This window comes from Stenella coeruleoalba (assembly GCF_951394435.1).
Source record: "Stenella coeruleoalba genome assembly, chromosome: 14".
NCBI lineage: Eukaryota > Metazoa > Chordata > Mammalia > Artiodactyla > Delphinidae > Stenella > Stenella coeruleoalba.
Window position 1 is genome coordinate 63,235,057 of NC_137160.1, and position 23,868 is coordinate 63,258,924.

The following is a 23,868-nucleotide window of genomic DNA, read 5'->3' on the forward strand; positions in this document are numbered from 1 at the left end:
GGCAAAAGAGACTTTGCAATTGATTAAGTTTATCATCTTGAGATAAGGAGATTATTTCTGGTGGGCCCAATGTAATCATAAGGGCCCTTAAAAGTGGAAGCGGGGGAGAAGAGGTCAGAATGATACAATGGTCAGAAAGACTTGACCTACTGTTGCTGTCTTTGAAGATGGAGGAACAGGCTATGAGCCTTGAGAAACTGGGAAAAGCAAGGGGATGGGTTTTCCTTCATCTATGAAAAATATAACGTTTGCTGCATCTATGAAAGACCTACATCTATCATCATACTTAGGGCTTAAAGACTGAGTTGTTTCTCTCTCAGACTGGAAGCAAGGCAAAGATGTTTGATGTCTCAATTTTTATTCAATGATCTACTGCAGGTCTAGACATTTCAATAACACAAGAAAAAGAAATGAAAGCCTGGAAATTCCCTGGCGGTCCAGTGCTTAGGACTCAGCACTTTCACTGCCGGGGCCCACGTTCAATCCCTGGTCAGGGAACTAAGATCCTGCAAGCCATGCTGTGCCGAAAAAAAGAAAGGAAGAAAGGAATGAAAGCCATAAAGATTGTAGATGAAGAAGTAACACTAGCAGATAATATGTTCATGTGATATAGTCGTTTACATAGAAAACCTTAAAGTATATACAAAATCAAATTGAGGTCTATAAATTAATACATGAAATCAGCAAATTTGGATTGTATTTCCCCCCAAAAAATATGTTCTACAAAGGGCCAATAGGCACATGAAAAGATGCTCAACATAACTAGTCACTAGGGAAATGTAAATCAAAACCATAAGCTACCGGGAAGTTCCCTGGTGGCCTAGTGGTTAGGATTCAGCACTTTCACTGCGGAGGCCCGGGTTTGATCCCTGGTTGGGGAACCATCCCACGTGCTGCCAAAATACCAAAACAAAACAAAAACATAAGCTACCACTTCACATCCATTAGGATGACTACAAATTTTTTTTTTTTTAAAAAGGGAAAATAACAGATGGTAGTGAAGATGTGGAGAGATTGGAATTCTTGTGCTTTGCTGGTGGGAACGTAAGATGGTACTGCTGCTATGGAGAACAGCTTGGCAGTTTCTCAAAAGTTAAACATACAATTATCATGCGATCCAGCAATTCCATTCCTAAGTATCTACCCTAAATAAGTGAGAGCAGGGACTCGAGCAGATACTTATACACCCATGTTCACAGCAGCACTATGCACAATAGTCAGAAGGTAGGAACAACCCAAATGTCCACTGACGGATGAATGGATTTTAAAATGTGATGTATACATGCAATGGTACTCAGCCATAACCCCTGGTTGTCAGGGGCTGAGGGTAGGAGGAAATGGGGAGCTAGCATTTAATGGGTACAGGGTTTCTGTTTGGGATGATGGGAAAGTTCTTGAGATGATAATGATGATGATTTAACAACATTGTGAATGTACACTTAAACATGGTTAAAACGGTAAATTCTATGCTATGTATTTTTTACCACATTAAAAAATAAAATAATAGAAGAGCAAAAGACTGAAATCACCAGACCCAAAGGAGTGTCACGATCCCTTGCTCAATTTCCAGCCAGTTCTCAGACCCAGACCTCGTCTGCTGAAGTCTCCTCCCGTGAGGAAGGATCCGGCAACACTGTGGAGAGTGTTTGTAGGCTTGATGCCCCTAATCCTCTGCAAAGGTATGTATGTCCCTTTCCTCAGGTAATTTTATGCTGGAGAAGAGGAAAACCCAGGCCATCTCAGAGCCATTGGATACAGTCTCCATGTTAACACTGGTCCCTGGGACCCAATGTGCCATCATGGCCTCTCCGTTGGATTGGGAATATAGAGAGGGCAGGCGATAAATGGAGTACTGACCCAACTCCATCTCACAGGGGACGCCAGGGGGCTCCTAACCTACCCACTGGCTATTCTCCAGTTTCTGAATGCATAATTGGAATAGACATATGTAACATTTGGCAGAACTTCCGCAGTGGTTTCTAATCTTTAGAGTAAGACCTATTTTGTAAGTGAGAGCTCCTGAACTGCCCCCTACCAAGATGAAAAAAATGCTTTCTCTTAGGAAGAATAGCAGAGTTGAACGTCATGGCTAAAGACTTAAAGGCTGCAGGTGGTGGTCTCTAGCAAACCCATGATTTAGTTCATTAGTCTAGCTCCTGAAAAAAATAGATGGATTGTACAACAGTTCTTTGTGATAAAACACTCAACAAACTTGAAATAGAAGGAAACTTCCTCCACCTGATAAAGGGCATCTATAAAAACAATCCATCCACAGCTAACATGATACATTATGATGAAGACTGAATCTTTTCCCTCTAAGAGCAGGAACAACATGAGAGTGCCCACTCTCACCACTGCTGTTCGGTGATTTATTGGAGGTTCTAGCCAGGGAACTTAGGAAAATGAAGCAGAAGGCACCAGTGTTGTAAAGGAAAAAGTAAAGATCTCTGTTCACAAATGACATTACCCTGTATATAGAAAACCTTTAGAATCCACAAAAAGCTATTAGCATTAATAAACAAATCCAGCAGGTTGCAAGATACAAGATCAATGTACAAAATCAATTGTATTTCTATACACTTGCAGTGAGCAATCTGAAAATGAAATTAAGAAAACCATTCCATTTATAATAGTATCAAAAAGAACAAAATACTGAAGAATAAATTAAAGAAGTAAAAAATGTATACTCTGAAAATTACAAACATTACTGAAAGAAATTATAGATGATCTCAATAAATGGAAGACATCCTATGTTCATGGATTGGAAGAGTTAATGTTGTTAACATGGCAGTGCTCCCCAAATGGATCTACAGATACAATCTCTATCAAAATTCCAGCTGGTCTCTTCGAATAAACTGATAAGCTGGTCCTAAAATTCACATGAAAGTTTGTGGGAACCAGAATAGCCAAATCAATGTTGAAAAAAAGAACAAAGTTAGAGAGCTCACACTTCCCAATCTCAAAACTGACTGCAAAGCTACAGTAATCAAGACAGTAAGGATAAATGTATAGATCGATGGAGCAGAATTCAGAATCCAGGAGGAAGTCCTCACATTTATGGTCAATTGATTTGCAACTGGAGGGTGGGGAACAATTCAAGGAGGGAAAGAATAATCTTTTCAACAGATGGGACTGGGACAACTGGATATCCAAATGCAAAAGAATGACATTGGATCCTCAGCTAACATCATACACAAAAATTAACTCAAAATGGATCAATGTAAGAGCTAAAACTAGAAAATTTATAGTTTATAAAACTGTAAACCATCAGGGTTAATCTTCATGATCTTGGATTTGGCAATGTCTTCTTAGAAATGACACCAGAAGTTTAAGCAACCAAAGAAAACAATTCAACTTATTCAAAATCTTAACATCTTGTGCTTCAAAAGACACTATCAAGAAAGTGAGAAACCACCTACAGAATTGGAGAAAATATTTGTACATTATATATCTGATAAGGAGAGGGGGATGGTGCCAGGCTACAGCCTTGGGACCATGGCAGCTGCAGCCTGTCCCACTAGCCTTCCACTTACATCCAGAAAATGTGCCCAACCAGAATCCTGGGGAGTTTGACTTCAGTGCACTTAACGTGAGAGTGGGTGGGCTGAGGGTGGCAGGGCTGCAGGAAGTGCCCCAGCGGTGTGAGCTGGTGACTTGCAGCTGCCCCTTCCCTGGAGCATCACTGGTGGGAGCTGCCTTGGCCGAGAAGGCTGTGCACCCCAACCTCACTAAAGGGGGCCCCAGAACCCCTGGGCTAGAGTGGAACCAGCCTCCCCTCAGCACCCACCCCCACTCCCTCGGGTGCTCCCCCACCACAATCACTGATTACATCGCCATCACTCCAATGTTGCCTTTTTCAAAGTGTCCAATACATGCAGTCATACCGTATGTAGCCTTTTGAAAGTTGTTTACTAAATATGATGTGTGTGAGGTCCATCCCTGTTGTTGCACGTGTTGCTGTCACTCTGGGCTCCTCCCTGGTGTGCATGGACCCTGGACCCTGGCGTGTTCATCCATTCACCAGCTGATGAGAGTCTGAGTTGTTTCCAAGCTTTGTCGATAATGATTAGAGCTGCTCTAAACATTCATGGGCAGCGTCTTGTGTGAGCACAAGTTTTCATTTCTCCAGGGTGAATCCCAGGGATGGAATTGCTGATACATGGGGTAGGTGTAAATCTAACTCTGGCTGCTTTGTTTTGAACATCTCTTTCTCCTTCCTCTGTAGGGAGCCAGAGGAAGCCAGGCAGCTCCTTCAACACCCCCGCTGGGCATCTCCGTAGCTACATCATCTGCCTCACCAGGTACATTTCCTATTTCCTGTTCTATGACAGGTGACAATGTTGTTAAACTTCTTGCCACTCCACAACAAGGGTTTCCTTCCCTCCATCTTCCAGTACATTCTCCTCACCTTCCCTAAGACCCACCGTCAGTCTCAGCAGGTTCCTTCCCGCTCCCCCTGCCCCCCGCTGCCTGGTCACAAAGCCAGTGCCCATGGTTTAGGGTTTGTATCTGCAGCATTGCATTCCAGTACCAGGACCCGTCTGGTTACCTAGAGCCCATGATACCCACCTCACACTCAGTGCTGAGGACACCACAGTCACCTCCTATTGTTGCCTCTCGCCTTTCTCACTTTCCGTCTCCTGCGATTGCAGTAGATGGTGGCTGGGACAGAAGCCACCGGAAGGCTGACTCACCCCTTGGTGGTGCTCCATACTGGCTGTTGGCTGGTCCTTAAGCTGGAGCTGCTGGCGGGAACTGCTCTGCCTGTCCTCTCCTTGTGGCTGCAGGCACCTCCTCGCAGCGTGGTGGCTGAGCTCGGAGAACAAGCATCCCAAGATGAGAGAGAGAAACTGTGTCACCCAGCTGTAGGACCTGGCCTCAAAAATCACAGTGTCACTTCTGCTGCCTCCTAGTGGTTAGAAGCGAGTCACTAAGCCAGCCCACGTTCAGGGAGAGGGGATTAGATTTCACCTCCTGAAGGGAGGAGTGTCAAAGTATTTGCTGACATCTTTGAACTGCATCACGGTGGGCCGCTTATCACAGTGGGCCGCTTATCAAGGTGAACAGGTGGAGAGATGGTGCATCTACCAAGGTGGATAGGTGGGTAGGCGCCCCATTTATCAAGGTGGGGAATACCAAGCAAGGGATGGATTTTGAGATCTTGAGTCTGCCCCAGGCATGGTGACTGGGAGATGTTCATTGGTGGCTGAAATGGGACATGGAGCAGATGCTTAGGGAGATGAGAGCCTGGAGCAGAGGGAGAAGTCAGGCTGGTGGTATCAACTGGGGAGTCCTTGGCACAGAGGTGGTGTCTGAAGCTTCAGAAATGGGGAGGGATAAAGGAACAACCAGGGCCCAGCCTTTATGACCACTGACCCTGTAGCCCCCATCCTTGAGGAACTGACTTCGATGGGTAGTCGGCCCCCAGGTGCCTCTCTGATCTAATGGTGAGCACATGGTTCTGCGAGGGAAGTTGGCTGGGAGAGGTTTCCAGGGTCACCCAAAGGGACACGTGGGAAGAGATGGGAGCTCTGGGGCAGTGGCAGCCATCTTGCGACCATGAGGTGGCCCACTCACAGATGTGGTGGCTCCTTCACAGAGCTTCCAGATTAACAGATCCTGGGCAGTCCTGGTGTCAGGACTCTTATGACAGTTGAGTCCGCAGGTTCTGTCACTTGAAGTCCAGAGTCCTCACTGACACCAGAGTGGAGTCAGCAAGGGAGCTTGAGGAAGGGTGTGTGAGGTGGGAGGAGAAGCATGAGACCGTGTGTTGCCCCCCTAATGGTACCTGCCATTCATGGAGGCCCCTGCCCAGCGGGGTTCTAACCTCGCACACAGTAACTGGTTGAGCCCTCCAAGCACCTGAGAGTTAGGTCACTATTATTATGCCAGTTTATAGATTGGGAAACTGAGGCACGGCGGGGTGGTGGCGGTGGTGGTGAAGGAACCTATCCCACAGCCAGGAAGTGACAGCTGGGGCAGAAGCCAGGCCGTCTGCTGCTCTGTCCTGTGAGCCACACAGTAACTTTTCAGAGGTCCAGAGAAGGCCTTCAGCAGAAGTCCTGGCCGTCTGCTTAGATGAGGACGAAATGGTCTTCCTGGAATTTGGCAAAGTGCAGGTCAGCGACAAAGTTGGGCAGAATGACCCGGAGGGATGGTGTGGACGGAGCTGAGGAGTGGGGGTGTGGACACAGGAGTCAGCTCCTGAGAAGAATGGCTGTGATGAGGGTGGGGAGGGGGTGGTAATGATTTGGGGTGGATTCTGGGAAGTACCGGAAAGCAGATGATAAGTTTCCCCAGAGCACATAAGTGGGGCCTCCGATGGGGCCCAGGAGAAAAGGCAAAGAATTGGAGGCCCAGGGCAGTGGGGCTGCGGGTTTGGTGATGAGCAGAGATAGCTTCCCCCCCGCAACCCCGTTTCCTCCACGAGGTTGAGACCCGGGCTCCTAAGTATGTGTGTGGAGGGGGCGGGGGAATTTGGGCCGAAGTGCGGTGGGACCGCGGGGTTGCCGAGGGTATTGGGCCCCATTTGAGGTTGGAGCTCAGGAGTTTGGGGGCCAGGAGACTGTGCAGTTTGGGGGGGGGGTGTTCTCCAGACTTGCTCCTCCGCCTGGTAGGTCCCCGAAGGGGACAAGGAACCAGCCCTGGTCGCGGTGGCTACAGGACCAGGGCACCCAGGAGTTGGGCCAGGAGGCGGCCCCGCGCCCAGGGTCTGCCGTGGTCCGGGCGTCCTCGGGCCCTTGCCCACGCCGCAGGGTTGGACAGGGAGCTGGCGGGCACTGGAGGCGGCCCTGCGCGCCTCTGCCAGCCCTGCGAGTCGGGGGCATGAACTCGCGGCGCAGGGCTTCTTGCGACCGCTCCCGCCCGCCTCCGCCGCCGCCGGGGATTAGCACGCTCCTGGCCGCGCGGCGGGATTAACCCGCGTGGACGCGGCGCCCGGCTCGGGGATTACGGCGCGCCCCCTCGACGGATATATTCCCGCGGCGACGGCGACGGCGGGCGAGAGGAATGGCGGCGGCGCGGGGCGCGGCGGGCCGCAGGGGTCCCGGGCGGCCCTGCCCCTTCTCCATCGAGCACATCCTCTCCGGCCTACCCGAGAGCAGCCCCCCGGCCCGGGTCGCCCGCCCGCCGCCGCCCGCCGGCCGCCAGAGCCCCGCGGAGCCGCGGCAGCCTGAGGCGCCCGAGGCCGTGCCCTGCGCCTGCTGCTGCTGCTGCGGCCCCCGCGCGGCGCCTCGCGGGTCCCCGGAGCCGGCCGCCGGCCTGGGTGAGTGGGCACGGGGCGCGGGAGCTGAGGGACCCGGGGCGGCGCAGGGGGGTGCGGAGCCCGGCCCCCGGCCCGCCCCTCACCGAGCCCTCGTCCCGCAGGCGCGCGACTACCGTGGCCGCTGAGGCTGGGGCCCGCGGCGCCCTTGCCCTTGGCCGCACCCACCGGGGGCTCCGGGGCGCCGCCCGGCGCGGGCGGCCCTGGTTCACAGCGGCGCACGCGGCGCCACCGCACCATCTTCAGCGAGGAGCAGCTGCAGGCGCTGGAAGCGCTCTTCGTGCAAAACCAGTACCCCGACGTGGGCACTCGCGAGCGCCTGGCCGGCCGCATTCGCTTGCGCGAAGAGCGCGTGGAGGTGGGTGCCTGCAGCCTTGGAAGAGTCGGCCTCGCGTGGCGGGCGGAGGCGCACAGGCCCCGGGAAAGCAGGGGCGCCGGGTGGGTCCCTGGCAGCGGCGCCTGGGGATGGCGCGGGAGGAAGGGCGCGGGCTGGAGCAGAGGTCGGGCTCGTTTTCTTTTCCTTAGTTTTAACCCCCTACCCCCCGCTCAAGACAAATGAGGCGCGCGTTTCTGTTCCGGAATTTGGGGAACTTGGAAGAGCGCGAAGCTGTTGAAGGGGCGTCCCGGGCGCCGTCGGACGGAGGCGGGGGTGGGAAGGGGCGGACGAGGAGAATGCTCCGGGTGGGAAAGGGGTCCCAGTCCCGAGGCCCGAGCGCCGGTCCCCATCAGCAGCGGATGAGGGACGGTGGCTCAGCCGCTGCGCGGGGCCGGCCCCGCAGCCCGCGTCCGTCCAGAACCCCCGGCCGGTGCACTTGGGAACCGCGCGGGACGCGGGTCCGGGGCTGGGCCTGCCTGAGCGCCCCTCCTCCTCCTCAGGTCTGGTTCAAGAACCGCCGGGCCAAGTGGCGACACCAGAAGCGCACATCGGCGTCCGCGAGGCTCCTGCCGGGAGCCAAGAAGCCCCCGAAGGAGAGCTGCTGACGGCTGCAGAGTTACTCCTGGGCTCGGTGGCACCTATGGGGCCGGCTCAGGGAGAGGACAGACCTACCCTAATAGGAGTTGGGAGAGGACGCCAGCCTCTAACCTGGTGTCTGCCCAGTTGCCTGCGTCCTGGAGCTCAACGCGGGAGCCCCTCTGCGTGTGTCCCCGCGCCACCCGCCCCGCGGAAGGAGAGCGCACCGATGCTCCGTGCTCCATGAGCCTTCCCTCCCAAGCGCAAGCGGGCAGGAGGGCCGGGGAGACTCGGGGGTGGGGTGCGGGGCACAGAGCAGATCAACTTCCTCAATCCCCCACCACACCCCAGGAGGCACCAAGCCACCCCAGGACAGGAGCCACCCCTTGTCAACAGTGGCACCCAGCGTCCTCATCCCCGCCCACTTCCTGCTGGCCTCAGTCATCTCCTCAGCAGGGACGCAGCCCCCTTGACTGGCCTAGAACCCTCCAGAGGCTGGGCGGGTGGGGTCTCTGCGTCCTGGGGCTGGTGCCAGGGGCCTGGGCGTCCTGACCCGCGGAATAAGAAGGCTGGGTGAGGTAATCTCCAAGCCCCGTTCCTGCTGCTCAATCTTGTGAGTCTTGTGTGGATACTGAGAAATAAACAAGCTACTACAAGCTCTGAGAAAGCAGTCCAGACTCGAAGTCTTCCGTGGCTCCACTCCACACCCAGCCGGGACCTGCCCCTCCTCTCCTTCCCAGGGAGTGGGGGGCAGGCTTGTCACAGCCCGGTGAGTCCTCCGTCCCTGTGCCAGGGTGGGCCCAGCAGAGCAGACTGCCCCACAGATCGTGGCCCGGCACCCTGCACTGGCCTCTAGGAGCTGCCTCTTGGGTGGGGGTCCTTGGTTTCCTCACTCTGGGGTTTCCATGCAGGAGTGTCTGCCTCCCTCACAGCAGCCAATCTCTGCCACCCTGTGGGGTGGGACCAGGTTCAATTGGGAGAATCCCCCCCTCCACTGCCTTGGAAAATGCTGTCCCCTCCATCATCCTGGCCCCAGCAAGAAGGACAGCGTGAAAACAAGGCCTCAGTTCCCCAAGTTGGCCTGTATGGTGGGTGCGAGGCACCTAACACCCCCCTCACCTGGCGTGGGGACTTTGTTCTGCCTCCTCACAGGTCCTGGAGGGATGCAGGTGGGTATCTGGCAGGAGACACAGTCCCTCCACAAAAGGTGCAGAAGCCAGGGCAGCTCCTGGGCGGAACTCTCTGAGGCAGGTCAGCTCAGAGAACACAGAGCGCGAGGGGTCCCTGGGCAGGACAGCAGCTCTTGCTCACCCTCCAGGATGCACACTTCCTGTTGTCACAGAGCCCGTTTTCCTGAATCCTGGCCGTATCCCTGGAGACAGCACAGACTGCCTGTGGAGCTTCCCCACGGCTGGGACACCCTCATCCCCCTGGTCCCAGAAAGCTCGCCCTCGTTGGCTGAGTGGCTTTACGTCATGGTGTGGGGCACCCGTGATCAGTGCTCTGCTTTCAAGGGACCAGTAGTTATGCTGCCCTCCTGGCTTTTCCCTCCTCTCCAGCTATCTTGGGCAGGCTTGCCCCACAGCTGCCTGTAACACAGGTGTCCTTGGGCCAAGCCCAGACTCTCCCCTCTCGTATCCATTCTCACCCTGGTTTATCTCATCCAGCCTCAGGCTTGAGTCCCATCTCCGTCTCACATTTACATCCCAGCCCAGGGTTCTCCCCTGTGCTAGGCAGTTATGTCCAGCTGTCCCTTTGATGACTCCACCTGGAAGACCAGGGCTCCTCTAGGTCACTTTGTCCATGGCAGGCTGTTTCCCTGTGCATCCCCGGTGCGTGAGCCAGAGAACTAGGGGCAGGCGTCCTGACCCCTCTTCTCCCTCACCCACCAAACCCAGGCCAACGGCAAGTCGATTTTACCTCCCCAAACATTCCCAGAATCTGCCTTCTCCCCAGCTTCGACTGCACCAGCCTGATGAAAATCGCTGTCATCTCTCACCTTGACCGTTGCAGCTGCCTCCAACTGGTCCACCTGTACCTACTCCGGTTCGTCTGTGATTCATTCTCCATAAAAGTCAGGGTACAACTCTGAACATGCCTCTCCCCTGCCTACAGCACTCCCAGGGCTCCCACTGCTCCCAGAACAAAGACAGAACTCCTCGCCGTGACCCGTGACCCATGACCCACGAGCCCCGTGCAGCCTGGCCCTGCCCCTCTGGCGTCAGCTCCCACCCCACTGCTCCTTGCATTTTGTGTATCCAAAGGTCTCCTCCCACTGGAACTTTGCACATGCTCTCCCCCTCCACCTGTTCAATGCCTGTTCATCCTTTGGATCTGAAACCACTTCCTTCCTGGGGAACTTCCCCTGACTGCCCCCTAGGTAGGCTGTCCCCTAGGTAGGCTACCACCTAGGTAGCCTGGGTAGGATGCCCGCTAGGTAAGATGCCCCCTGGGTAGGATGCCCCCTAGGTAAGATTCTTTTTTTTTTGCACCTACCCGCTGCTGTGTTATGCTTGTTTGTGGGTTGATCTGGTTAGTGTCTGTCTTCTGCATTCAACTGTCAGCTCCACAAGGGGAGGAATCATACCATGGAGTCCCCACTGAATTGTACTGAATCGTTCTGGGGCAGAAATTGTTTGACATAATTTACAACCTTTTGGGAAGACATGATCTTTCGTGAGAAATGCTTAGACAATTTTCTTGTCCATTTCAATGAGGATTAGCCTTCTGGGAAGCCAACTCTGGCACTTAGGCACCAGACATTTCTTTTCTTGCATAAACTTTGAATAAAAAGTTTGAAACATATATAACCAAAATTTCGGAAGCGTATTTTTTTAAATAACATAGAAGCGTATATTGATTATTTGAGAGAAATTGGAATTCCAAGGCTTCCAATTCCGTAGTGCTTTAATTTTTCACGACTAGCGGGAGCAACATGCCCCTAGCCCCTACCGCAGCGCCCCGTAGCTCCCACAGCCCAGATACTAAAGACCAGAGCAGGGCGGGACGAAGACTACAACTCCCATAAAGCTCAGGGCTCATGGTGACGTCACACGGAGCGCGGGCCGGCCTTCGAAACGCGCGGCTACCCCATTGGTAGGGCTGTTTCAGGCGCCTGCGCAGTTGGAGCGCCCCGCCCCCGGCCTGCGCCGCGCCTGCGCCGCCGGGGCGGTGCTGGGATAGCGATGGAGACGCCTGGCCCTGCGGTCCGGGCCGTGCTGGTGCCCGCGGCGTCCGGGACCCGGAGGAAGCGCGCCGCCGGAGAGGCCGGTGCTCCGACGAGCAGGCAGCGGGTCCTGGACGAGGAGGAGTACATCGAGGTAGGACTCGGCGTGGACGCCAGCGATTTCCAGGCCACGTCCCTGCCCCGCGCTCTCCCACCCCGCGCTCCCCCCGGGTCGCTCCCTGGGTACCGACGCTCTTGTCCGCTCGCAAAGGTGGAGCAGCCCGAGTCTCTGCCCTCAGGATGTGGACAGTCGGGGGGACAAACAGGCACAGTGTGGAGCGAGGTGTCCCTGCTGTTAGGGAGCAGAAGGGGCGGATGTGTCTGTACGCCTTGGGGGGTGGCGGGTGTCAGGGAAACAAGGTTCTATTAAAGGGTAATTAGGAATTTGGGAGGATGGCGATAAAGAGGGTTTCTTGGAGAGCGATAATGGCAAGTGTTAAGGCTGGGGGTCCTGGAAACGGGCTGCCACTATGGCAGCATCATTGAGCGGGTAGGCATCCCACCGCCCTTGAAGTAGGAGGAGCTGGCACGGGACTGGGAGGAAGTTGGTTAAGTTTAGGAAGCTCCTGGGATGTGCAGGTAGATGGCGTTAATGGGCGGCTGGGTGTACAGAAGTGCAGCTCAGGGGCAAGTCTGGCTGGAGGTGCGAAGCTGGGAATCTCCACCAGTGCTGGTGGTGGGATGACTGGCTGAAGGCATCCCGGTGAAGGATTCAGACTGGAAATAGGAAATCATGGGTGGAATGCAGGTGGCAACACGCACATTGGTCCAGCTGGTGTGGAGGTGGAGGCAGTGAAGGAGAATGAAATTGACCAGTTAGTGAGGGAGAGGGAAGGCTTTGAAAGTGCACCCAGTGGGAGTTCCCTGGTGGTCCAGTGGTTAGTACTCCACGCTCTCATTGCCAAGGGCCTGGGTTCAATCCCTGATAGAGTAACTAAGGTCCCACATCCCACAAGCAGCATGACGTGGCCAAAAAAGAAAAAAAAATTACAGCACTACGTTCCGCCAAGTTCTGGGGATTCTTGGTCTGGACAGAGGTTGGGGGCCTCACACGTACCCTGTGGGCTGAGTGGCAGGGGAGAGGCAGATGGGAGCTCTGACTTATGTTCTGATCGCGCCTTTAGGGCCTCCAGACGGTTATCCAGAGGGACTTCTTTCCTGATGTGGAGAAGCTGCAGGCACAGAAGGAGTACCTGGAGGCCGAGGAGAATGGAGACCTGGAACGGATGCGCCAGATCGCCATCAAGTTTGGCTCTGCCCTGGGCAAGATGTCCCGAGAGCCCCCTCCGCCCTGTAAGAGGAGTCCTGTGGGGGGGCGGGAGGGGACTCTCGCTGAACTGTTGCTTCAGTCTCCCTCCAATCCCCATCCCCTCTCTTCCCCCAGATGTGACTCCAGCCACATTTGAAACCCCTGAGGTGCACACAGGCACCGGGGTGGTGGGCAGTAAGGCCCCAGGCCGGGGCCACAGCCTGGAGGACGGTGATGGTGAGTGAGCGCCCCATTTCCCTCACGCTGTTGGGTTTGCCTGGGGACCTTGTCTGTGGGGCCCTGGGGTGTTCAGGGGAAGGCTGCTTCTTGTCCCTGAGGGTCTCTCCTTAAAGGGCAACCCATGGGGTCTAAGAGGCAGAAGATCTGGGTTCAGCTCCCAAACATGGGGGTCATCTGAGCCTCCAGCCCTCCTCTGTGGCGTGGGAATCTCGCCTCCCCTCTTGCTGGCCTGCTCACTGTACCAACCTCTGTCCGGGGGGGCGTCATGAGCCTGGGGCGGGGGCTCCTTCCCTCACTGCTTCCTTCAGATGCCTCAGGGCCTCTGCACTTGCTTCTCCTGAGCTGGTCGCCCCCTGTGGGTGACTGCATGGCTGCTCCTTCTCTTCCTTCAGATCTCTGCTCAGATGCTGCCTATCAGGGAACCTTCCCTGACCTCCCAGCGCAGTCACTCACCCTGTTCTCTGTGATTTGCCACCTGGCTCTGTTTTCTTGCTGGAGGACACGCCAGTTTAAAAGGCGTTTCTGTTTGTTTACCATTTCTCCCTCCACAAAAGCAGGTCCTTTTGCCCTCGTCTGCATGCCCTGCACCTAGGGTGTGCCTGGGCCTCCGGGTCTCCAACACGCTTACTGGAGTGTAAAGATTCATCCTGATTCTTCTGGGGAGCCTTCCCCAGAAGGAGCATCTTGGGCCCTGTGAACAGTGTGCCGTGGGCCTCCTCTCAGTCGGTGCTTCATCAGGGGTGGACATGTGTGTGTGTAGATGGCCATGAGCTGCTGTCTACTAGCGTCGCATCCACAGTGTGCTCCGCTGGCACTGGTGCCCTGTGCGAGCACATGTGTGACGTTTTCTGCTCCAGAACCCAGCCTCCTGCCAGTCACAGCACGTCCTGCGTGTCCTCAGAGCGTGGTTCTCCGTTGCGATGTGGCTCGAGAATCACAGACTGTTGGCAGATTCCTTTCCTTTGAATCCCCCTTATTTTTCGGTAAATGCAGGAATCCCCTGAGTAACCTGAGCGTAGGCGCCACGTAGTTCACGGCTGCAGGCGAGGGGACTGAGGCTCAGGAGGGCAGTAACCTCTGCAGGTCCCAGAGCTTTTGGTGGCGGGACGGGGTCTGAGTGCCCAGCTTTCTGACACTCGTCTTGACTTTTTAGGCACAGTGCTTTGCACGCTGCCTGGCAGGTGGTGGGGGTGGAGTAGAGGCCCTCCCCTGTTGTCCTCACTGCATCTGCACTGCTGTATGCAGTGCTGCACCACCTCAGCGGGCTGCCCTGGCAGCGGCCAGGGCGGCCCGGGGTGTGGCCCAGTGCCTGTTAGGTGCCTACCCGCCCACTGCTAGATAATACAGGGTCCTTGCCATCAGGTCCGCTAGCAGATCACGAGGCTTAGGTGACAGTCATCCCCCTGTAGCACAGATACCAAGAAGGGAGGGAATCAGGATAAGGGACAGGGGGACAGTCCAGGGTTTTGGAGGCAGGACCTACAGGACAGGCACTGTTTTGGTGTGGGAGGACCCCCTGTGATCGTGCTGCTCTAACGCCCGACGCCCCCTCCCGGCCTGAGTCAGAGTGCACTCTTCACTGCTATGCAGCAGCTGGGAAGGGCCCCTGGGGGCTCCCTGGGCAGCTGGGGGAGTTGATTCCCCCCAAGGGGGTGTTGTCTGGCAGTGTGGGTTCTCACAGACAGACCCACGACCAGAGGCAGGGTTCCTGGGACCGAGTGACTGCATGATGGTTTCATGTCACCTGCCCACACCCCTGCACAGGAGAGGCCACAGAGGAGGAGGAAAGGGAACCCCTTCCCAGCCTGGACGTCTTCCTGAGCCGGTACACAAGTGAGGACAACGCCTCCTTCCAGGAGATCATGGAGGTGGCCAAGGAGAAGAGCCGGGCGCGCCACGCATGGCTCTACCAGGCCGAGGAGGAGTTTGAGAAGGTGCCCTGGTGCAGGGTCAGCGGTACCCACTCGGGGTGGGAGTCCCCGGGGCCAGGGCCCAGGGCCGGGGGTCCTCCCTGACCCGCGCTCCCACCATGACGCAGAGGCAGAAGGATAATCTCGCGCTCCCGTCGGCAGAGTGCCAAGCCGTGGAGAGTGGCCAGGCTGGTGTGGACACCTGGAAGTACAAGGCCAAGAACTCCCTTATGTACTACCCAGAGGGTGAGCGGCGGGCCGGGCGGGGGCGCAGGCTGGGGCCGGAGGTTTGGATTGGTTTTTGGGAGTGTGTGACTGTGCCCCTTGTACTCTGGGCCTTTGGGGGTCCCGGTCCGTTTCAGGGCAGGCAGGTTCACCTGCGGAGTCTGCGCGGTCGTGTGGCTCCCCCAGCTGAATTCAGGCTGTGCTCCGTGGGGAACCAGCTCCTCTCCCTCAGGCCCTGAGCGAGGGGCAGGGGGCCTGCTCACCCTGACGCTGAGGTGATTCTGCTCCCACTGCCAGGCGTCCCTGATGAAGAGCAGCTCTTTAAGAAGCCACGGCAGGTGGTGCATAAGAACACCCGCTTCCTCAGGGACCCCTTTAGCCAGGCCCTCAGCAGGTCCCAGCTGCAGCAGGCCGCTGCCCTCAACGCCCAGGTGAGGGACCGGGCCAGCGGGGTGGAATGGGCATCCTCGCCTTTCTGGTCCTGGCCACCCCCATACGTTAGGACTGTCCTTGGGCTCAGCAGGGCTCGGTGGTGGGGGTGTGTCTGGGTCCCAATGTGGCGGGGTCTGAGTCTCTTCTCCATTTGTGGAGGCTTCAGTCAGACACGTTCTGTGGGTCAGGTCTGTGCCAGTTCCCGTGGGGTGGGCTGGGCTCGGTGTGGCGGACAGCAGAGGTTCCTGAGCCCGGATTTACTGCAGGGCAGTGACTCCGGCCGTCATGGCGTTGAGGAGGTGGGAGGTGGGGGGCCTGTTTTGGAGCCATCAGAGCACAGTTGCCCCAGTTAGCATAGCCCCCCACAGGGCCCTGAAGTCAGTAGCCCCTGAAGGTGACGCATGTCAGGTGTGGCTCGGCATGGAAGGCGGAGGTGTTTCCTTGCTTGATTGCTGCTCTGATGGGTCCTCAAGGTCCTTGCAAGGGCCAGGGTCCACCTCGCTTCCCCTGGGTCTGCACCCAGGAAGGGGGGTGTGCAGCCTCTGCCCGTCAGCCAGCGGGGACGGCCTAGGCCCCTGACACCACCTCTCCTCTCGCTCCAGCACAAACAGGGCAAGGTGGGCCCGGATGGCAAGGAGCTTATCCCCCAGGAGTCCCCTCGCGTGGGCGGATTTGGATTCATTGCCACGCCTTCTCCTGCCCCTGGTAAGACACACGCCCGCTGGTAGGACGGCCTTGGGGGAGGTGGGCGGCCCATCTGGCCTGGCACTCCTGGCACTCCCCTGGGTCTGCACCATGCCTCATGTGACTCAGGCCCAGGGTCCCATCTGTGCCAGGGCCGAACAGGGCTGTGGGTGGCTGGGCTCTCAGACAGGCCTGACCTGGGACGTGTGGGGCCAGCTGGACTAGCTGGTCTAGCTGGGTGGTTCCTGTGGCTCGCCCTGAGCTCAGCGGGACAGACTGGCCTGGTGAGCAGGCAGAGGGGATCTGGGGGGAGGCCAGTAAGTCCAGCGGGTGCTGGGCAGGCGGCCTTTTAAAAAAAATTTTATTTATTTATTTATTTATTCATTTATTTAATTTTTGGCTGCATTGGGTCTTAGCTAGCTGCTGCACGCGGGTTTTTTCTAGTTGCCGAGAGTGGGGGCTACTCTTTTTTTTTTTTTTGGGGGGGGGCTACTCTTTATTGCGGTGCATTGGCTTCTCATTGCGGTGGCTTCTCTTGTTGTGGAGCGTGGGCTCTAGGCACGCAGGCTTCAGTAGTAGTGGCACATGGGCTTCAGTAGTTGTGGCTTGCGGGCTCTAGAGCTCAGACTCAGTAGTTGTGGCGCACAAGCTTAGTTGCCCCACGGCATGTGGGATCTTCCCGGACCAGGGCTTGAACCCATGTCCCCTGCGTTGGCAGATGGATTCTTAATCATTGAGGCACCAGGGAAGCCTCTGGGCAGGCATCCTGCATATGGAAGTCAAGCTCAGTCTGCAGGAGACTGGGTGCACCTGGGCCTCCAGGGGCCATGCCTGGCTCGTGCAGGTGGGCAGGACGGTCCTGAGGGGTCGTACAGGGCCATGTGCGCTTCCCTCAGGCCACCTGCCTTGTGCCACTGGCCTGGGCTGGGTGTCCCTGTCAGTCTTGGGTAGTTTTTCCTAGTTCTGGGTCTCACGTCAGCAGGTGTGCGGTGCTCACAAACCTAAGCCCAGAGATCACAGCAGGCGCATGAGACTCGGGGTGGCCTCCTGGGCACACCTGCTCTCTCTCTGCGTCCAGCGACACTGGTGGCTGCGCCATGGCAAGGGCCTGTGGAGGCACCTCGGTTTTCCCAGGATCCTGGGAGGTTTGGGAGCCCTGGAAGGCCCTGGGTCTCCTCCCTGCAGCAGGGTCCTGTGACTGTCCTCCGGGGGCCCCCTGGCCCTGTGCTAGGATGGGGGTCTAACTCACCCAGCCCAGCTTCTCTGCGAAGCCCCCTACCCCAGGCTAAACCCCACGGTGCAGGGGCATGGGCTGGCCTTGATGTTTCCCTCCCAGAGGTCAGAAGTGCCGGGTTCTGGTCCTGGGAAGGAGAGAGGGCAGCTGCTGGCCTTGGTGCTTGTGAGCTGTGACCCGCATCCAGGTCCCAGGCCTGAGCTGGCTGTGGGCTCTCCATCCGCAGGTGTGAACGAGTCCCCACTGATGACCTGGGGGGAGGTCGAGAACACGCCCTTGAGAGTTGAAGGATCTGAAACGCCCTACGTGGACAGGACGCCAGGGCCAGCCTTCAAGGTGGGTCACGGTGGGAGCAGCACGGGTGGACGCAGGGCCTCCTGAGCACCCATAGCTCCGTGCACAGCGGATGGGCTGTACACCTGGGCAAGCACTGCACTTCCACGTAGGACCGGGCACTGAGGACAGGCGTGGGCGGGTGACTGGGTTGGGGGAGAGACTGGGGCGGGGGTGTTTGAAGCACCAAGGCAGGGAGCTGCTGGGGCCGCTGTGAGCCTGCAGGCCCGGAGGATGGGGCTGTTTAGAGATGAGGGGCGGTCTCAGGTGGGCTAGGAACTCCTGCTGTGCTGCAGCCTGAGGGCGGGAAGGGTCCCAGAATCCTAGTGTCCGTGGGATGCGGCTGTGTCCTCAGGAGGGCTGTGTCCTTGCAGAGAGAGGCCTCTGGTTACGGGAGAACCAGATCAGGCGCCCCCAGCCCGGTGTCATAAGCAGTCACAGTTGAGATTCACAAGGCCTGGAGCCCAGGAGGAAGGCCTTTTGTGGGCCAGAAAGGCAGGCGAGGGGGCTGGGTGGCAGGTGGTTTGTAGGGATGGGGTGGCCTGGGAAGGCGCCAGCGAACTGGCAGGCAGGTGGGGCCCCAGAGCGACATTGGGAAGGCAGGTCCCTGGTATGCACACAGTTTGTGGGGAAACTGAGTGATGGGTGTGGTTTGTGGGGGAAGTGGGGGAGGTCCCCAGAGCCTTGCGCGTACTGTCGGGTGCTTGGGGGGGGGGGTTGCTGGTGGCAGAGGTGGGTGGTGCCACAGAGGCTGAAGGCTGTAGGGTCACGTCATCTGCTTTGTAACCCCAAAGAATGGGGCATGGAATTTGGAATTCACATAGGTCTGCAGAGGGGACAGGGTCACGGGTCTCCTTAAACACAGCCAGCACCGATGTGGAATGCAAAGGAAAAAGTGTCAGTCACTGTAGGAACAGAAACATACGATCATAGGAGCGACTGGCTTGGAGAGAAAGCACAGACCTGTGCGGCAGAAACCTGGTGGCTGAGGGGCGGGTGCTTCCCCAGTGCAGGGGTGATGCGCGGTCAGACAGCGTGCGCAGGGCCCGGGCACCTTGGTTCTCAGCCTGGGATGCGGCGACAGCCGAGAAAAACTTGCAGGGGGATGTGTGCCGTCAGGCGTTGAAGTGAGCCACCCTTGGCAGGTGGGTCAGGCCTGAGCCTGGTCCCAGCGCCCAGGCAGGATTTGGGGCACCGTGCTGAGTGTGTGGAGCTAGGGTAACAAGCCAGGCCCTCAGTGTGCACAGCAGGATGAGTTCCGGAAAGATGGAAAAGTTGAATGTTAAAACAGCAAATGTTAAACCTCAGAATAACATACCGGTCGACGTTTAATGTGATGTTGAGGCAGAAAGGCTTTCTAAACACGACAGCAAAGGGAGAAATCACGAAGGGAGTCGGGGCTGGATCGCGCTACGGGAAGATGACAACCCCGAGTACAGCGGAAAACGTCAAAAGTAAAACTACAAGCAGATAACTGAAGAGAAATCTGAACGGTGTACGTTAATGTAGCCAACATAGATGAAACTCCTGCAAGTGAGAAAGGAAACAAAAAACCAATAGAAAGACAGGCCCAGGGACTTCCCTGGTGGTCCAGCGGTGGAGAGTACGCCTTACAATGCGGGGGGCGCGGGTTAGATGCCTGGCCGGGGAACTGGGATCCCACATGCTGCGGGGCAACTAAGCCCACACACCACAACTACTGAGCTCACGCACCTCAACCAGAGAGCCCGCGTGCTGCAAACTACAGAGCCCACGCACCCTGCAGCCTGCACGCCACAACTAGAGAAGAGAAAAACCCGCATGCCACAGCTAGAGAGAAGCCCGTGTGCCACAATGAAGATCCCCCATGCCTCAACGAAGATCCCGTGTGCCACAACTAGGACCTGACGCAACCAAAAAGAAAATGAAGTTAAATAAATAAATCTTTAAAACAAACAAACAGAAAGACAGGCCCACGATGCATTTCTTGAAGTTCTCTATGGAAACGCAGAGGCTGGTACACCCTGGCAGTCAGACGAAAGCATATTGAAACAGGCCCTTTTCCTGGAAGGGGGTCACAGGTGCCTGACCGGGCAGTGCCGGCTTCATGAAGAACCCAGGTGGGCCTTGGGCGGGTGGGCAGCTCAGGCTGGCTGGGGGCTTTCAGGGGCAGTGATGGTGGGCTGTTGGGACCGCAGGGGCCACGGGAAGAGGCCGGCGCCTCCGCGGCAAGGACTCCCTGGCTGGGTAGTGGCCCAGCCCCCCCACGCCTGCTGTCTTTTAGATCCTGGAGCCGGGCCGCAGGGAGCGTCTGGGGCTGAAGATGGCCAACGAGGCTGCCGCCAAGAACCGGGCCAAGAAGCAGGAGGCCTTGCGGAGGGCGACGGAGAACCTAGCCAGGTGAGGGTGGCCCGGCCCCTGCAGTGGGTGCTCTCAGGGCCGGGGCCTGTGGCCGTCCCTCTGGCTGGAGCGGTGCCCTCTCCGCCTTGTGCACAGCCTCCTCCTCCCGCGTACCTGCGGGGCGCCTTTAGGCCCGTCGTCCCCACTGAGCTCCTGTCCACCCCATGGAGTCGGTGTTATCACTGCCCTCGGAGAGGGCTGGAGTCCACTGCAGCCCCTCAGCCGAGGGAGCCACACCCCTCGACTGCAGGCTCGGGCTCACTGTCTGGGCCAGGCCATCCAGGTTCCCACCCAGAATGATCACGCATCTCCCGGGAGCCTTCCTGTGAGGCCAAGGGAGACCCTGCTGCAGGGGGAGCCTGGTCGGGCCTAATCCTGCCTCTCACCCACCCCGTCCTTCCGCTGCAGCCTCACCCCCAAAGGCCTGAGCCCAGCCATGTCCCCAGCCCTGCAGCGCCTCGTGAGCAGGACGGCCAGCAAGTACACAGACCGGGCCCTGCGTGCCAGCTACACACCGTCCCCAGCACGCTCTACCCACCTCAAGACCCCAGCCGGCGGGCCCCAGACCCCGACGAGCACACCGGCTCCTGGCTCTGCCACACACACACCCCTCAGCCAGGATCCGGCCTGCATCACGGACAACTTGCTGCAGCTCCCCGCCCGGCGCAAAGCCTCGGACTTCTTCTAGTTCGTCCTGGGCTGGGCCCGCGGGAGCTTCATGGAGCCCTCAGGGCAGCTCTCTGCCCAGGAGAGGACTATGGCTTTCTGGGGACCCAGGCCTGAGCCCGAAGCAGCGAGCATCCCAGGAGACCCAGGAGACACGTGCTGGGCTGGCACAGGACATGCCCTGTGGCCTTGGGGAGCATCCCAGGGCCTTGCTGACATGCTTTTCTATCAAACCCCAACCTGTTCCTATTTAATCCTCATTAAAGAATACCTACAGCTCAGCGGGGCTGCCTCTCCGCCCTGTGGCCTGTGCACCCTGGGGTCACCCTCATGCCTGCATTGCACCTGCATCCTGCACTCAGGACTGCGGACCTCCCGGGAGGAGGCTGCTGGTGGTGACCCTCGGAGGGTTGGGGTGTCCAGCCTTTCTTGCTGCTGCCTGCGTTGGCTTCCGGTGGTGCCCTCAGGGCTGGGGACCTGCCTCTGAGCTGAGCTCACAGCCCTTTGGTCCGCCCTTGGGGAGGGCAGAGCCCTTGGCAGTTGTGCCCCAGGTTTTCCTGCATGAAGAGCTGGTCCCTGGTCCTCCTGCCGCCAGGTTCACCCGGGCTCTGGGCCCAGGTCCACAGCCTCCCTGGCCAGGCCTGACCTGCGTGGTTTGCTGGTGATGCAGCTGCACGGGTCCTGCATGTGAGGCTGCTCCCATGGGAGGCGCCTTCCCAGTGGCCTCAGCCATCACCTCCCAAGCACCTGGCTTCCAGCTCAGGTGGGCAGGGCCGTCCCCATGTCCCCTCCCTCCCTTTCTCGGGGCTTCAGACCCTGCCTGCCACGTGCTGCTGGGTTGCCGGCCTCACCCCGTTGTCACCCCACCAGTGAGACCCTCATGTAACAGTAACCTGGGCCACAGTGTCACAAGCAGTGGGGCTGGGCTCCACTTGGACCCGAGAGCGCTGTGGGCACCACGGGCGGGCACCTGCCTCCGGGCTTGAGGGTGTTGGTGCCTGACCCCAGAAGTCTTGGGGCCAGCTCCTCACAGGGAGGTGGGCTGGCTCCCAGGCAGGCTCTTTAGGCCTCAGGTGGGGTCGGGTTGTGCTCAGAGAGGCAGCCTGGCGTCTGCTCAGATGGGAACCCCTCGCGCTTTGAGCACGCGCACCCTGCAGTGGGCCATCCTCATGCTCCCTGGAGGCTGCCTGGGCACCAGCTGGCCTGCGCTCCTCCTCAGGGAAGTCCTGCAAATTCCTGGGAGCCAAGTCCTGGCTGTGCCCTGTGCCCCACCAAGGGGGCGGTGCTGGGACTGTCCAGGGTCAGGAAAGGGCCGCTTTGGGTGCTTTATTCTCCATAGAGAAGGGTGGGTTTGGCCCTGAGGGAGCCCCCAGCAAGTAGGGGGTGGAGGTCTGGGTGGGTGTGAAGGAGATGTGGGGCACTGTCCAGGCAAGGCCACAGAAGACCAGGTGCTGACCACCTGGCGGGGATGGGGGTGATGGCTGATGAAGCATGAGGGCTGCTTGGCGGGGATGGGGGCAGGGGGAATGCCGCTGGAAGTTCTTGGCTTCGGGGTCTCCCATTCCCAACTGCGGGAATGAAGGGAGAGGGGGGTGTTGAGGAAGGGCTGCCTGAGTGGGGGCTGGGCAGGGTCGGGAGGCACGTGGGGGCCTGGCAGGCGGGCGGCCGTGGAGTCCTTGCCCATGAGGCCTGGCCCCCACTCCAGATCCCCTGCGCCGCAGGGAGGGGAGTGCTGAGTCCTAGAAAAAATGACTCCTCGAGGCCTCTCTGCTGCATACACTCTGTGGTTTATTTGGTGGTCAGGATTTAACGTCTTTGCTACTAAGTGGAAGAAAGCTAATAGAACGTAATCAAAATAATGGTTTAATTGACGGATTTTACTCGTTCTTGCACCTGTGCCTTCTTCAGCTTCTACCTCCTACTTAGCTTACGGGGTGCTCACCACGCCATGCCCCCCAGGCCCTCCGCACCGCTAGGTGCTCGCCTTCCCCACCTCGGCTCCGGAGATGTGAAGTGATGGTCCTTCGCCCTGGAGGTCTCAGCCAGCTGGTCCTCCATCCTGTCCACGTTCTCGGGCACCACCAGCAGCTGGTGCTGGGTCTTGGCCCCCAGCTTGTGGTCGGGCTGGTGCTCAGGCCAGTGCTCGGGCCGCGAGCCCAGCTGGGTGTCCAGTTTGCATTCACCCCGGTACTTGCCTTCACCCTCCCTCTTGAAGGAGGCCAAAGACACGGTTTTGGGCTTGGGGGACTGCAGCCATGAGTGGCTGAGGATCTCGTCGATGCGCAGCCGCCGGTTGACGTCCGGCTGCAGGATGCGGTAGATAAGGTCCTTGCACTCGCCTGTCAGGTTCTTGGAGCACGGGAAGTTGACGCGATGCTCCTTCTGGATGCGCAGCATCTTCTTGATGTCCGAGTCATCATAGGGCATGGAGCCACAGACCATGATGTAGAGGATCACGCCCAGGCTCCAGATGTCATACACCTTGGGCTGGTAGGGGATGCCCTGCAACACCTCGGGGGCTGCGTACGCCGCCGACCCACAGAAGGTCTTGCTGAGGATGATGCGCCCACTGCTGTCCCGCAGGCAGCGCTTGGAGAAGCCGAAGTCTGACAGCTTGATGTTGAAGTCCTTGTCAAGGAGAAGGTTCTCACACTTGAGGTCTCGGTGGACGACGTCCAGGTTGTGGCAGTACTTGACGGCTGAGGACAGCTGCCAGAACATCTTGCGTGCCACGTCCTCGTGCAGGGCCCCCCGGCACTTGATGAACTCGAGTAGGTCGCCCTGAACTCCGAGCTCCATGATGATGTAGATACGGCCGTCGCAGGTCTCAAAGATCTCGTAGGTCTTGATGATGGAGCGGTGGTTGACGGTCGCCAGGATGTCCATCTCCCGGGGAAGAAATCTCTCCACAAAGTCCATGGGAGTCTTCTTGCGGTCGATGATCTTGACGGCCACGTTGAACTTGAGGCGCTCGGAGTAGGCGGATTTGACTTTTGCGTATGAGCCCTTGCCCAGGTTGATGCCCACGATGTAACCCTTCTTCCTTAGGACTGCGGCATCATCCATGGTGCCAGGAG

The 23,868-nt window shown here is 57.9% G+C and overlaps 3 protein-coding genes across 4 annotated transcripts; 2 read left to right on the forward strand and 1 right to left on the reverse strand.

The window, feature by feature from the left end:
- The first annotated feature begins 6,841 nt into the window (after positions 1-6,841).
- Positions 6,842-9,637, forward strand: GSC2 (goosecoid homeobox 2). The gene is made up of 3 exons (XM_079943008.1): positions 6,842-7,264; positions 7,366-7,619; positions 8,138-9,637. The coding sequence occupies exons 1-3, from the start codon at positions 7,009-7,011 to the stop codon at positions 8,240-8,242; spliced, it is 615 nt and encodes a 204-aa protein (XP_079799134.1). The 5' UTR covers positions 6,842-7,008; the 3' UTR covers positions 8,243-9,637.
- A 1,747-nt stretch (positions 9,638-11,384) lies between these two features.
- ESS2 (ess-2 splicing factor homolog) lies at positions 11,385-21,071 on the forward strand. 2 transcript variants are annotated; one of them, XM_079942657.1, is made up of 11 exons: positions 11,385-11,533; positions 12,564-12,732; positions 12,824-12,925; positions 13,786-13,911; positions 14,693-14,862; positions 14,967-15,084; positions 15,361-15,494; positions 16,098-16,200; positions 17,640-17,749; positions 20,010-20,125; positions 20,534-21,071. In XM_079942657.1, the coding sequence occupies exons 1-11, from the start codon at positions 11,399-11,401 to the stop codon at positions 20,811-20,813; spliced, it is 1,563 nt and encodes a 520-aa protein (XP_079798783.1). In that variant the 5' UTR covers positions 11,385-11,398; the 3' UTR covers positions 20,814-21,071. The 2 variants fall into 2 exon arrangements, with proteins under 2 accessions (XP_079798783.1, XP_079798784.1); XM_079942658.1 differs by lacking the exon at positions 13,786-13,911.
- A 1,692-nt stretch (positions 21,072-22,763) lies between these two features.
- On the reverse strand, positions 22,764-23,857 carry TSSK2 (testis specific serine kinase 2; the record flags this gene model as incomplete). The annotated part of the gene is given in 2 exon segments (XM_079941795.1): positions 22,764-22,802; positions 22,805-23,857. Coding segments are annotated over 2 exon segments (1,092 nt in total).
- Between the last annotated feature and the right edge of the window lie 11 nt (positions 23,858-23,868).

Bases quoted from the DNA above. Each gene is read 5' to 3' on its own strand.
- ESS2 (XM_079942657.1), top strand. From the start codon at position 11,399: ATGGAGACGCCTGGCCCTGCGGTCCGGGCCGTGCTGGTGCCCGCGGCG. The intron at 11,534-12,563 runs GTAGGACTCGGC...TCGCGCCTTTAG, and splicing joins ACGAGGAGGAGTACATCGAG to GGCCTCCAGACGGTTATCCA. The intron at 12,733-12,823 runs GTAAGAGGAGTC...CTCTTCCCCCAG, and splicing joins CCGAGAGCCCCCTCCGCCCT to ATGTGACTCCAGCCACATTT.
- GSC2 (XM_079943008.1), top strand. From the start codon at position 7,009: ATGGCGGCGGCGCGGGGCGCGGCGGGCCGCAGGGGTCCCGGGCGGCCC. The intron at 7,265-7,365 runs GTGAGTGGGCAC...CTCGTCCCGCAG, and splicing joins GGAGCCGGCCGCCGGCCTGG to GCGCGCGACTACCGTGGCCG. The intron at 7,620-8,137 runs GTGGGTGCCTGC...CCTCCTCCTCAG, and splicing joins TGCGCGAAGAGCGCGTGGAG to GTCTGGTTCAAGAACCGCCG.